At 37.3% G+C, this 13,853-nt stretch overlaps 1 protein-coding gene across 11 annotated transcripts in view; it reads left to right on the forward strand.

The window, feature by feature from the left end:
- Positions 1-13,853, forward strand: part of EVI5 (ecotropic viral integration site 5) — a 197,902-nt gene that overhangs the window by 17,118 nt on the left and 166,931 nt on the right. For 10 of the 11 annotated variants that reach the window (XM_036255429.1, XM_036255433.1, XM_036255432.1 and 7 more), the window contains exons 2-8: positions 115-304; positions 949-1,173; positions 2,225-2,299; positions 5,960-6,085; positions 8,260-8,403; positions 11,626-11,715; positions 11,820-11,917. In XM_036255429.1, coding sequence (XP_036111322.1) covers positions 115-304; positions 949-1,173; positions 2,225-2,299; positions 5,960-6,085; positions 8,260-8,403; positions 11,626-11,715; positions 11,820-11,917 — 948 coding nt within the window. The remainder of the gene's footprint in view (positions 1-114; positions 305-948; positions 1,174-2,224; positions 2,300-5,959; positions 6,086-8,259; positions 8,404-11,625; positions 11,716-11,819; positions 11,918-13,853) is intronic. The other variant, XM_036255431.1, reaches the window with a different exon arrangement.

Raw genomic sequence — 13,853 nt, forward strand, 5'->3', positions numbered from 1 at the left:
ATGCATATTTTAAAACTATGGCTAAATTACTATAGTGCAACTCTAAGTATCATCATTACTTCATCTAGTATCACTGTGAGATTACATCTTGAGCAATTTTTAATTATGTTTTAGATTGTTAGAGACGGATAGTAAGTCTTTAAGATCTGTAAATGGGTCAAGAAGAAACAGTGGCTCCTCCCTTGTATCAAGTTCATCAGCCTCTAGCAACCTCAGCCACCTTGAAGAAGATTCTTGGATACTTTGGGGAAGAGTTGTTAATGAATGGGAAGATGTGCGAAAAAAGAAGGAAAAGCAAGTTAAGGTATTCATATTCTGTGTTGAAGTTCTTCCTCTTATCTCAAAAGGCATTAGGTATGAATTGATAGAAGATTAAAAATAAGGTACGAGTACTTTCCAAGTACTGTAATAAGGAAGTATCCTCTAGATGTTTTTATTTATTTGTGCCCACAGTTTTGATTTGTAGATATCAGTTGTTGTAGAAGTCTCCTAATTGTAGAAATATATGGGTGAAAATTATTTTAGAAATTAAATTCTATCATTTTATAAAATCAGAGTTGAAGTGATAGCCTATATCCTAGAATTATTAATATACCTTTTTTTTTGTTCCCTGATGACAACCCTCTATAAGATGATGGTTACTGTATTATAATTCACAGCTCTGCAGATTATCAAATCTTTAGTAACCTTTAGAGAGCATACTTTGAGTGAGATTATAAGAATTTATAACACTGTAGCCTCTCCTCCCTGACCAAAACAGGATACACTCAAGGGCCAAATCTTTGTTTTGGTTAAAAGGTTCCCTAGTCTTATTATAAAAGTAGTAGGTTTGTGAATTATAAATTTGATAAAGTCTTTTATTCAACTCCACTCCCCAATAAGTCTTCTTTAGCTTTCAAGGTCGGACACTTAAATAATTCATTTAAATTTTTGTACTTTTATTTTTAGGAACTTGTTCGTAAAGGGATACCCCACCATTTTAGAGCAATAGTTTGGCAACTTTTATGCAGTGCACAAAGTATGCCAATTAAGGATCAGTATTCAGAACTCCTGAAAATGACTTCGCCTTGTGAAAAATTGATCCGAAGGGACATTGCTAGAACTTATCCTGAACACAATTTTTTTAAGGAAAAAGATAGCTTTGGACAGGAGGTTTTATTTAATGTAATGAAGGTAAGTTCTATTATTTATTTTTGAAATGAAGTGAATTCTCAGAAGGTTGAAATTATACATTTTTCACAATGAAGCATGAACGCACCCCAAAAATCAGTTTTTTGGCAATAAATTTGGCTACATAAGCATAATTTTTGCTTTAATTTTGATGCTACATTACAGTCTAGTTTAGAGAACTTATTAGAAGATTCATTACACTGCTCAGTACTAGTTGGCCAAAATCAAATAACCTAAAAATTACTATACATTGAGAGATTCTCTATGAAAATGAATACTTCACCTTCTATGAGTTTCACTATCTGGGAGAAGATGTTTCTACTTGCTATGGTCAGTGTTGTTAAGAGCTCTTAGCCCTTGAAAGTGTGTAGCATTGTAATTTTTTCTTTAATATTGCCTTTTCCTTTTGCATAGTTTTTCCCCCTTCCAGCTACCTCTGTGAAATACTGATTTATTGTTAAAACATTTCAATTTTGCCAGCACTTTCTTTACCTTAACCTACTCTGGTTTTATCTTTATCATATTAAATGATTTTTTTTCTTTCTTTTTTTGGTTAATCCTCACCGGAGGACATTTTTCCATTGATTTTTAGATACAGTAGGAGGGAGGGAGAAAGAGACACACACACACACATTGATTGGTTGCTTTCCTCATGACCCTGACCAGGGCCAGAGATTGAACATGCAACCCAGGTCTGTGCCCTTGTCCGGGAATCAAACCTGTGCTTTTCCAGTTTTCAGGCCTATGTTCTAACCACTGACCCAAGCCGGGCAGGGCCATATTAAATTATTTTAAAGTGCTGTTAACTTTCCCGAGTACAAACTTCTTTATATTTTTGTTCTTAGGAGCTGTTAGTTTCTAACTGGGAAATTGTCAAAAGAAAATTTTATGTAGTAAATCATTTGCTTTTTAAATATTTATAGGATAACATCTACAACAAGCAAGTAAGAGCTTTTCTGAAAAATAAATGGTCTTTAATTTACTTGTTTCACTATGTTTAGGTTTTTAGAGAAGGTATGTTAAAGTATTTTGAACAATATTTTTTACTTTTTAGGCTTATTCTTTAGTGGATCGTGAGGTTGGTTACTGTCAAGGAAGTGCTTTTATAGTTGGATTGCTGCTTATGCAGGTAAGTTAGTACAAATATTAAATGTCCAATTAAGTTCTTTTTTTAAAACATTTTTTTTTAACTTTTTGTTCTTTATTGATTTTAGAGAGAGAGAAAGGGAGAGGGAGATAGAAACATGGATGAGAGAGAACATCGATTGGCCGTCTCTTGATGTTCTCTCTCATCCATGTTTCTATCTCTCTCTCCCTTCCTCGCTCTCTCTCAAATCAATAAGGAAAAAAAAATATATTAAAAACAAAACAAAACAATACCACAATTCTTGTTGTTATAGTTAATCTTTGCCCTTGACCAGGAATTGAACCAGAGACCCTTTGGTCCACAGGCCAACACTCTTAACCATTGAGTCAAACTGACCAGGGCAAATATCATAATATTTTAAACCTCCCCCAATTTTTTTTTCAATGCTATTACAGAGGGATAGGGGTAAAACCTTTTTTGATATGTTCATAAGAGAAGAAATTCTTATAAGATAAAAAAAAAGGAAGATTAATTGATTGATTCACACTGAAACTGGTGTGAGGGTTTGGGGGAGAAGTGGGAAGGGGAAGGTATAGTGGTAGGAGATGGGGTTGGAGAAGTAGTAAGAGGTCATGTCATATAAGACCTATAAGGATTTTGGCTTTTGAGGATATGTTTTGTTTTCAGCAGTGGAGTAAAATGATTAAAATTATGATGTGAAAGGATCACTCTGGCAGGTCTATGATGTATGGAGAACAGATTGTTGGGAAGGAAGTGCAAGGGAGGCAGCAAAGTGACCAGTGAGGAAGCTCCTGCAGTTGTCCAGACAATGGACTATTCCCTTGATGGTGGTTTGGACTAGGTGTTATGATGAGAAGTGATCGGTTCTTTAAATATTTTTAATAAAGAGCCAGCAGAATTTGCTGATAGATTGGATGTAGTGTAAAAGACAAAGGAAGATGTCCAGGCTGATAGAAAAGAGACTAAAATAAAAATGGGTACAGATGTGCAGGTACAATGGTCGATGTGGTGATGTGAGAATGGGATAATTATCTTTTAATTGCTTCTGTTTAAAAAAAATGAAATAGCAAACAAGGTTATTAACCTTGAGATGAATGGGGAGGAGATTTTGGAAGCTTGAGGACAGGGAAGAAAATTTGCAATGGTCTAGACTCTAGAATGAGAGTGATTGAATTACAGAAATAAAATATACCAGACAGCATTAAAGATCCACTAAGATTAGTGATCCTAAATTAAGTGAGACCAGCAAGCATGGATAAGTGTTTTTATTTTACCCAGACACTTTCCGCTGCTAAATGTAGTTTTAGAGTTGGATTTATCCAAAGGTAGAATTTTGCAGTTGGAATTATAACTGAGAGAGAAAGATAAAGTGATTGTGGATTTAAATGAGTGAATACATGTAACAGTGAAAACTGATCAATGGAGAGGTTAAATAATTTACAGAAGGTCATATAGCTGTTAGTGGGATTTGAACCTTAGATGGTGTGGCTCTAGAGCCTGAGCTAGTAACCGCCTGCCAAGATCATTTGAGCAAGGAAGTCAGAGATGTGCTAGGCCAGGGAATTAATCCATACGAAAACGAGTGGGGTTTGAGGGGATGACCCAGAGCTTTGTAGATGCTGCAGAAAAGAGGAGACATGGGTAATGTCTGCTGGTATGGGTTTCAAGCAGAATGGGAGTTAATCTGAAGAAGTGGCAATGAGGTTCAAGAAGGGACACACCTCTCTCCCCCAGGCTTCTTCCAGTACTTTGGGAGAGAAAACAGCCCCGTCAAGGGAGAGTCAGGTTTTGGTGTCAAACTGTTCTTAGGGAAAAGCCAGATTTCAGTTAGAGGAAGAAGGTGAAAGAACATTTGATAAAGAGATTGAGGATATAGTTAGGATATTTTATTGATGGCAGATTATGAGTTCCAGAAAGTGCTGCGGAAGAGGTTTTGGGAAGTTTGAGAGTGGGATTAGGTTAGGGGAGCCGTAGAATTACATAGGATGAGAATTCAGGGATGTCAAGTTTTTGTAGTGACTGACTGAAATCAGTGGGGCTGTAGGGCTTAAGAGGACTAATGAGGATGGTTTCCAAGGCAGAATTGTGGGTATGTGCATTATGAGGAAGGAAGGAAGGAAGGAAGGAAGGAAGGAAGGAGGGAGGGAGGGAGGGAGGGAAGGAAGGAAGGAGGGAAGGAGGGAGGGAGGGAAGGAGGGAGGGAGGGAAGGAGGGAGGGAGGTACAGGTTGTGCCAAGAGAATCTCTTGGCTCCTGTAATGGTTGTGTCAAGGCCAGGAAAAATGTGGTGTTATTAGAAGCAGTCTCAGTAAGGAGAATGCCTAGAGATTCTTTGAGGTTTTCTCTTTTGAAACACACTAGTATAATATGAGTGAATGAGCATTAGAAAATTTTATCTTTTTGAGAAAGATGACTTAATAATTTAAATAAATGTTATTTGCTTAAATATTATGAATATCTGTGCAGCTCTTTACAGAGCTTTTAAATTTATTCTTGTTTGGTTAATTTTCCAGTGAGGTACACATAAAATGTGAAGTTGATAGCATTAAACCCCAATTACAGATTCTTTGGAAACTTATTTTACAAGTTTTTGTAACACACCTTATCATTTCTGCTCTGAACCTTTAAAAGGCTTTCCATCTCACTTAAGGTAAAAGTTCAAATCCTTACAGTGGCCTCCAAAGTCCTGTGTTCCCTGTTATTTCTCCTCTACAACCTAATTACCACTTGTAACATTATTCCTAACTTTGTAGTCCCCTATATGCTGTTCCTTGAGCATGCTGATCTTGATTCCATTTCAAGTCCTTTGTATTATTCTCCCAGGACTGTTTTCTCAGTTGTTCTCTTCCTTTCTTCAGTATTCTGCTCAAATGTTATCTTATCAAGGCACTTTTCCCTGGCCTACCTACGTAAATAGCATCTCCCCAGCATTCCCCGTTACTTTACTTTGTTTTATTTTTGTAGTTCTCATCACCACCTCACTTATATTAATTGATTTCTTCCATGTATTGTCTCTCTCCCCCCACTAGAAAGAACAAATTCCTTGCCCTGGCTGGTTTGACTCAGCAGTTAGAGCGTCGGCATGCGGTCCAGAGAGACCCGGGTTCGGTTCCCACTAAGGGCGCATACCTTGGTTGCAGTTTGTCCCCAGCCCTAGTTGGTCATGCGGATGGCAGCCATTCGATGTGTCCCTTTCACATCAATGTTTCTCTCTCTCTCTCCCTCCCACTCTACCTGAACAAAAAATGGAAAAATGTTCTTGGGTGAGGATAAAAAATAATAATAATAATAAAAAATAAAATTGGTAAAGAAAAAATATTAAAAGAATTAAAAAAAAAGAACAAATTCCTTGAGGGTAGAGATTGTGATTATTTTGTTCACTGGTATATACCCAAAGAGAGAGAAGTATCTGGCTCTAAATGAATATTTGTTGGTAGAATTAATGAATTAGGCAAGTAAGACTATTAGTTTCAGAGATTGTTTAGATTTGTCTAACTTTCATTCACTGTGATAGACTGGAAGATTAAAACCTTCTGATTTCTAGTCTGTTACTCTTAACATTGTATCACATGGCCACTCAAAATAGTGTTTATCATTGGATGGGTACTTAGTTTAAATATACTTTAGCTTATTAGTGTATCACAGAACATTAACCTATGTTGCTTTTTTTCTCCTAATATAGATGCCAGAAGAAGAAGCTTTCTGTGTATTTGTTAAATTAATGCAAGATTATAGACTTCGTGAACTTTTTAAACCAAGTATGGCAGAATTGGGCCTTTGTATGTACCAGTTTGAATGCATGATACAGGTAAAAGTGTAGTGTTTTAAAAAAAGGCATATTGCCTTTATATTTTTGTCATCTTGGTTTGAGTGACACCTGAGCAAATTTAATGTTAAAAGCATTACAGCAATTGAAAACAAAAATAGTGTTTTAATCACATGATCATTTGTTGATTTATTAACACACAATTTAGACCTACTTTCCATTTAGGCACTATCTGCAGATATCTGTACTATTGCAGTCTGAAAATTGACTGCAGTTTTCATATTCAGACCTTCAGCATATGTGCTAAATGTATCATAACCCCATTGCCTACATGCATGCGTTTCCTTATTATGCCCTATTATATCCTATTATTGTTATGTAAACTATACTCTCTTACAGTAGCCCATGACATTATGGCGCTGACATCAGTTCACTTCCTTTGAGATTGCCTCTTCTGTCTCTTCCAATCCTCTCCCCTGCCTTTCCCTCCCTTTTTGTTTTCATTTTTTAATCTTCACCCGAGGACATTTTTCTATTTATCATCAGATAGAGTGGAAGGGAGGGGGAGGGGGGGAGACCGAGAGAGAGAGAGAGAGAGAGAGAGAGAAAGAGAGAAGCATCGATGTGAGAGGGACACATTGACCGGTTGCCTCCTGCATGACCTGACCAGGGCCGGGACGAACCGCAACCAAGGTATGTGCCCTTGACCAGAATCGAACCCCTAACTCACTGGTCCATAGGCCAATGCTCTAACCACTGCTCAGGGACCCTGCCTTTCCCTTTTATCTCAATTTTTAAAAACAATAATGTGTCCATCCTTTTCTTTTACTAGTTTATGACTCAAAGCCTAGTGACTACTTGGGGGTAAAAAGGAGAGGAATCAAAATTAAGTGAAAAATACCTTTGAAATATTTTATCTTTCTGGATTTAATTTTGATTTATATATATATATATATATATATATATATATATATATATAAAATCTTCTCAACTGAGGATATGTTTATTGATTTGAGAGAGAGAGGAAGGGAGATAGAGAGAGAGAAAAACAGTGATGTGAGAGAGAAACATAGATCAGTTGCCTCCCATATGTGCCCTGACCAGGGATTGAACCTGCAACCTTTTGGTGTATGGGATGATATTCCAACCAACTGAGACTCCTGGCCAGGGCTAATTTTTATATTTTACGTGTAAAAATATGTTTACTATATTGTCCTGTAAAATAATGGTGTAGGTATTCTCATTTACTTAAATGTCAAATTAGATAAGCAGAATTTAAGAATATAGGTTAATGATTGAGCTAGCATGAGAGCCATTTTTACCAGTCTCCTTTTCTCTGGTAACCTTACCCACAGGAAAAATTTTTAAATATCTGTTTTTATTGATTTTAGAGAGGGAGAGAGAAAACATCAATGTGAGTGAAACATGGATTGGCTGCTTCCTGCATGCCCCCTACTGGGAATTGAGCCCTCCACCCGGCATGTGCCCTGACCAGCAGTTGAACCCCATAATCTCTTGGTGCATGGGACAATGCTCAACTAACTGAGCCACAGGGGCCAGGGCACCCACAGGAATTTTCAAGTCCTCTATCTTTTTCTGTGTGTGATGAGAGGAAGGGAATATGAAAAAGGTTTTTACATTGAAAAGATGAAGTAGGTCTTGAGATGATTCTTAAATTCCTTTTCTAAAATAGTAAGCTTGTTTGGTATCAACCCTTAAATGCTCTTGGTTTATTTTCTGTTAATGTGTCGTTTATGTTTTGAATTACTAGAGTTTCTGAAGCATCTGTATTGTTGGTGAGAAGGTAGGCAGATAAAGTGAACAATGGTAGCTAGCACCTGAAAGTATTTAAAAATAGCATTTCTTTCCTTTTTAAAAATTTTTTGAAAAAGTACAGTTTATAGAAAATATCAGACACCCATCTACCACCTATCAACAAGGTTAAATAAATATAAAAGTTTTACTTACTTGCTTTAATTTTTCTTTTTATTAATAAATCAAATGTTATAGATACAGCCAAAGTCCTAACTCCACTTTCCCTTCTCAGGTAGTAACCGTTATCCTGAACATACCAATTTCTACATCTTAACTTTTCTGTATGATGCCTGATCTTATCTTGTGTTTGGTATAGGCTAATTTAGTGTATATGAAATGATCTGGTTTAAAATAATCAGCTTTACTTACTATATTTTAACTAATCATTTTCTTCTCTTTAGGAACATCTTCCAGAGCTCTTTGTACATTTTCAGTCTCAGAGTTTTCATACCTCAATGTATGCATCATCGTGGTTTCTGACTATCTTTCTAACAACTTTTCCACTACCAATTGCGACAAGGATATTTGATATCTTTATGTCTGAGGTAAGCTAATGGGCATACTGAGCTAGAGTAGAACAGTGAGAACAATAAAGGAGACTCATGTGTCCCATGCTAAACTGCTTCCATGGATTATTTCATTTAAACCTGTAACACCCCTATCAGGTGCCATTCATTTCCCCATTTCATAGATGAGGAAGTCAAGACTTACAGAAATGTTAAGTAACTAGCTTATCTATGGACACATAGCACATAAGTAGGTATAATAATCAGGATTCAAATCTAGGCAGTCAAAATCTGGAGCCTACACTCTTTTTTTTTCTTTTTAAACTTATCTTTATTGTTGAATGTATTACAGATGTCCTCCCCACCTTTTTTCGCCCCCATTAACCCGCTCCTCCCCACTTCCACCACACTCCTGCTTTCCCTACACAATTGTCTGTGTCCATTGGTTATGCATATATGTATAGAAGTTCTGTGGTTTATATCTTCTTGCCCACCCACCCTGCCATTTGAGGTTCCTCAGTCTAACAACCAATTTGTACTTAATTCCTTCACTTTTTCACCCATCCCCTCAACCCCCTACCATCTGGCAACCAACAAAAAGTTCTCATATCCATGAGTCTGTATTCTGCTTGCTCATTTTGTTTGTAGATTAAATTGCTGATAGATGTGTATTTATTGCCATTTTACTGTTTATATATTTTTTTCTTCTTCTTCAAGAAGACCCTTCAACATTTTATATAATACTGGTTTGGTGTTGATGAACTCTTTTAGCTTTTTCTTGCCTGGGAAACTCTTTTATATGTCCATTGATTCTAAATGATAGCTTTGCAGGATAGAGTAATCTTGGTCATAGGTCCTTTCTCTCTCTTTTTTTTTTGTTTTGTTGTTCAGATAGAGTGGGAGGGTGAGGGAGAGAGAGAAACATTGATGTGAAAGGTACACATCGAGTGGCTGCCACCCACACAACCCAACCAGGGCTGGGGACAAACTGCAACCAAGGTACATGCTCTTAGCGGGAACTGAACCCGGGTCTCTCTGGACCACAGGTCGATGCTCTCACCGCTGAGCCAAACTGGCCAGGGCTGTAGGTCCTTTCTTTTCATCACTTTGAATATCTCTTGCCACTACTTTCTGGCCTGCAAAGTTTCTTTTGAGAAATCAACTAACAGTCTTATGGGAGCTCCTTTGTAGGTAACAAACTGCTTTTCTCTTGCTGCTTTTAAGATTCTCTATTTGTCTTGAACCTTCTGCATTTTGATGATGATGTGTCTTGGTGTTGACCTCTTTTGGTTCATCTTGTTTGGGACTCTCTGTTTCCTGGACTTGTATGTCTGTTTTCTTCACCAAGTTAGGGAAGTTTTCTGTCATTATTTTTTCAATTAGGTTTTCAATTTCTTGCTTTCTGTCTTCTCCTTCTGGCACCCCCATGATGTGAATGTTGGTATGTTTGAAGTTGTCCCAGAAGCTCCTTATAATATCCTCATTTTTTTGGATTCATTTTTCTGATTGGGTGTTTTTTGCTTTTTTTGCTCTTGAGGTCCTTACTAAATTTCTTGAAATTCTCACTAAGTTTCTTGAGCATCCTTATAAACAGTGTTTTGAACTCTGCATCTGTTAGATTGCTTATCTCTGTTTCATGTAGTTCTTTTCCTGGAATTTTGTTCTATTTCATTTGGGACATGTTTCTTTGTCTCCTCATTTTGGCTGCCTCCCTGTGTTTGTTTCTATGTATTAGGTAGAGTTCCTATGTCTCCTAGGCTTTGTAGGATGGCTTATTATAGTAGGTATCCTGTAGGGCCCAGTAGCACAGCCTCTCTGATCACCCCAGCTGGGCCCTTGAGGTGCACTCCTTATGTGGACTGTCCACCTTTCTTGTAATTGAGTCTTGATTGCGGTTGGCATGTCAGTGGGAGGGAGGGATTTACTCAGGTGATCAGCTGCAAGGACTAGCTGTGTCCACTGACCACTGACCTCTGACTACCTTGGAGGATCAGCTGTGCAGGGGCCCACCACACAGAGCAATACTTACTTCAACAGGGCTCTGGTACCCACTGAGTCCATTCCTTGAGTGTATCACTTGTGGAGGTGGTTGGGTTGTGGTGCTTTGATGTGTTCTGGAGCTGTCCACTGGATGTGCTGGCTCTGGGGCAAGGTCAGCCACTGCCTGTGTTCTACCCAGAGCCACCAGGCATAAGCTACAAAGTCACCTGCAGATGGCTGCTTCTTGTGCTGGGCTTGGCCCAGGCAAAGCCAACCGGTGAACCAAGGCTGGCTGCTTCTAGTGCTAGGCCTGGGGCCACTTAGTGAGAGAGGTATGGGGCTCGCTGAGGCCAGATGCTGTTTGTTTGAGAGAATTTTGGAAAATCTGAAGCAGATCCAACACAGACCAATCCTATGGTAATGCCACTGGAAACAGGTTGGGTGGGCCTGAAAGTTGGGTGGGGCAGAGCCTCAGGAAATCATCAGGGTGGAGCAAACAGTGTGAGCCAGGTTGCTGGAGTCCCAGATATGGCGCCATCTACCTGACTTGGAGCCTATACTCTTAAACCTCTATATCACTTCCTGATTGATTTAATGAGAATTAGTGAGAGATAAAATTTGCCGTACAGTCAATATGTTCTAATGCATCTGTTATCCATAGAGCAAGAAGTAATGAATCTAATTAACCTAACTAAATTTCTTCTATTCCAGGAACACATTACGGGTAGCCCCTTTAATTGTCATTGACATGTAGTAGTGATCCTTTGTCTTATATATTTTGGATAAGAAAGTAGGAAGGTAAGGATAGGTGATTAGTGCTAGATAGCACCTGAAAGTAATATTAATATTTTAAATTACATCTTAATCAAACCTAATGTTAATTGTTATTAATTACATCTTTAGAAGATTAATTTGTATTACTTAGCTAAATTAGTTTAGTCTGGAGCTGGCAAACTATGATTTGGGTACTGGTTTACATGCCATATCTGTTCTACTTGTTTTTGTAAATAAAATTTTATTGGAACACAGCCATGCCCTTTTGGTGATGTGTTGTATATGTCTGCTTTTGTGCTACAGTGGCAGAGTTGAGTATTTGTGACAGTGACCATATGGTCCACAAAACCTAAAATATTTACTATCTGACCTTATGGAAAATGTTTGCCAACTTCTAACAGAAGCAGTTTAGATCCCTAAGTGTTTGCCTTATTATTCTTTTGAATGATTAGTTTGTGTTGATGGAAGAGTAAGACAAATTTGGCTTTATATAATTTGTTTCCCCAGGGTTTAGAAATAGTGTTTCGAGTAGGATTAGCACTTCTTCAAATGAATCAGGCAGAACTGATGCAACTTGACATGGAAGGGATGTTACAGGTACGTCAGTTCATGATTTCTTGAATGCCTTTAGAGTTTATTATTAATTAGTAAATAATAAAGGGCACTAAGTAGTTCTTATGTTTTTCTTTTATTGTTTTTAGCACTTTCAGAAGGTCATCCCACATCAGTTTGATGGAAGTCCAGACAAATTAATCCAGGCAGCTTACCAAGTCAAGTATAACTCAAAAAAAATGAAAAAGTAAGTATTTTATATTTTGGTTTTTAGTAATAGGGGTTGTTGGAGCATATAGGAAATTAAATAGAAGTGGTAAAACATTTTAATGATAAATGCAGTTTTTCTCTTCAGTTTATACAACTGTAGTATTTTAGTTGGTGGTAATGATTTTATTTATTTATTTAAATTTTATGTAATTTTTTTTTTTTTTTTATCACCATTTATCCCCTCTATGCCCTCTTTCACCTCCCTGTCCTTTCCCACCCCCCCATAATCACCACTCTGTTAGTCTGGTGGAAATGGTTTTTGTTTGTGTTTTTTAAAACATTTTTTAATTTTTCAATTATAGTTGAAATACAAGATTATATTAGTTTCAGATGTTAGATTTTGTAACAGTTACTAAATGATCATCTCCCCAAATGTCATACCTATCTGACACCATACCTAGTTATTAGAATATTACTGACTATATTTCCAATGCTGTACGTTACATCCCCATAACTATATTATAATGACTAATTTATACTTATAAATTTCTTCACCTTTTTCACCCATTCCCCTAAACACTCTTCCATCTGGCAACCATCAAAATGTTCTTTGTATCTATTTCTGTTCTGCTTGTTCATTTATTTTAATTTTTAGATTCAGTTGTTGATAGGTATATATTTATTGCTATTTTATTCATATTTTTATCTTTTTCTTAAAGAAGACCCTTTAACACAGTGGTTCTCAACCTTTCCAATGCTGCGACCCTTGAATACAGTTCTTCATGTTGTATGTGGGCGTATCTGCATGTGGGTGGACCTGCCTAGAGACGGATAGAGGAGCGGTGTCTCGGTTCCTAAGACCATCAGAAATATGTGTTTTCTGATGGCCTTACACAACCCCTGTGAAAGGGTCATTCGACCCCCAAAGGGGTCATGACCCACAGGTTGAGAACCATTGCTTTAACATTTTGTGTAATACTGGTTTGGTGGCAGTGAACTCCTTTTTCTTTTTCTTTTTCTTGTCTGGGAAACTCTTTATCAGCCATTTGATTCTAAATGATAGCTTTGCTTGTAGAGCAATCTTGGTTGTAGGTCCTTGCATTTCATCACTTTGAATATTTCTTTCCATTCCCTTCTGCCCTGCAAAGTTTGTGTTGAGAAATCAGTTGACAGTCTTATGATCACTCCCTTGTAGGTAACTAACTGCTTTTCTCTTGCTGCTTTTAAGATTCCCTCTTTGTTTTTAATCTTTGGCATTTTATTTATGATGTGTCGTGGTGTGGACCTCTTCGGATTCATCTTGTTTGGGATACTCTGTGCTTCCTGGACTTGTATGTCTATTTCTTTCATCAGGTAAGGAAAGTTTTCTGTCATTATTTTTTCAAATAGGTTTTCAATTTCTTGCTCCCTCTCATCTCCTTCTGACATCCCCGTGATGTGAATGTTGCTATGCTTGAAATTGTCCCAGAGGCTTCTTACACTATTTTCATATTTTTGTATTCTTCTTTTTTCTGTTCTGATTGGGTGCTTTTTGCTTCCTCATATTCCAAACCACTAATTTGATTCTTGGCATCCTCTACTCTACTGTTGATTCCTTGTAAATTACTCTTCATTTCAGTTAGTACATCTTACATTTCCGACTGGTTATTATGTTTTCTAAGTCTTTTTTCATGCTGTTGAAGTTGTCCCTAAGTTCTTTGAAGTTCTCAGTAAGTTTCTTAAGCATCCTTATAACCATTGTTTTGAATTCAGATCAGGTAGTTTGCTTGCTTTCATTTCATTTAGTTGTTTTTCTGAAGATTTCTCCTGTTCTTTCAGTTGTGACATGTTTCTTTTTCCATATTTTGGTTGCTTTCCTGTATTTGTTCTATGTATAGGTAGAACTGCTGTTTCTCCCAGACTTGTAGAGTGGCCTGGAGTACTAGGTGTCCTATAGGATCCAGTGGCGCAGCCTCCCCAGTCTCCTGAGCTGG

This window comes from Molossus molossus, unplaced genomic scaffold (genome assembly GCF_014108415.1).
Source record: "Molossus molossus isolate mMolMol1 unplaced genomic scaffold, mMolMol1.p scaffold_m16_p_12, whole genome shotgun sequence".
In the NCBI taxonomy this organism is placed as follows: Eukaryota; Metazoa; Chordata; class Mammalia; order Chiroptera; family Molossidae; genus Molossus; species Molossus molossus.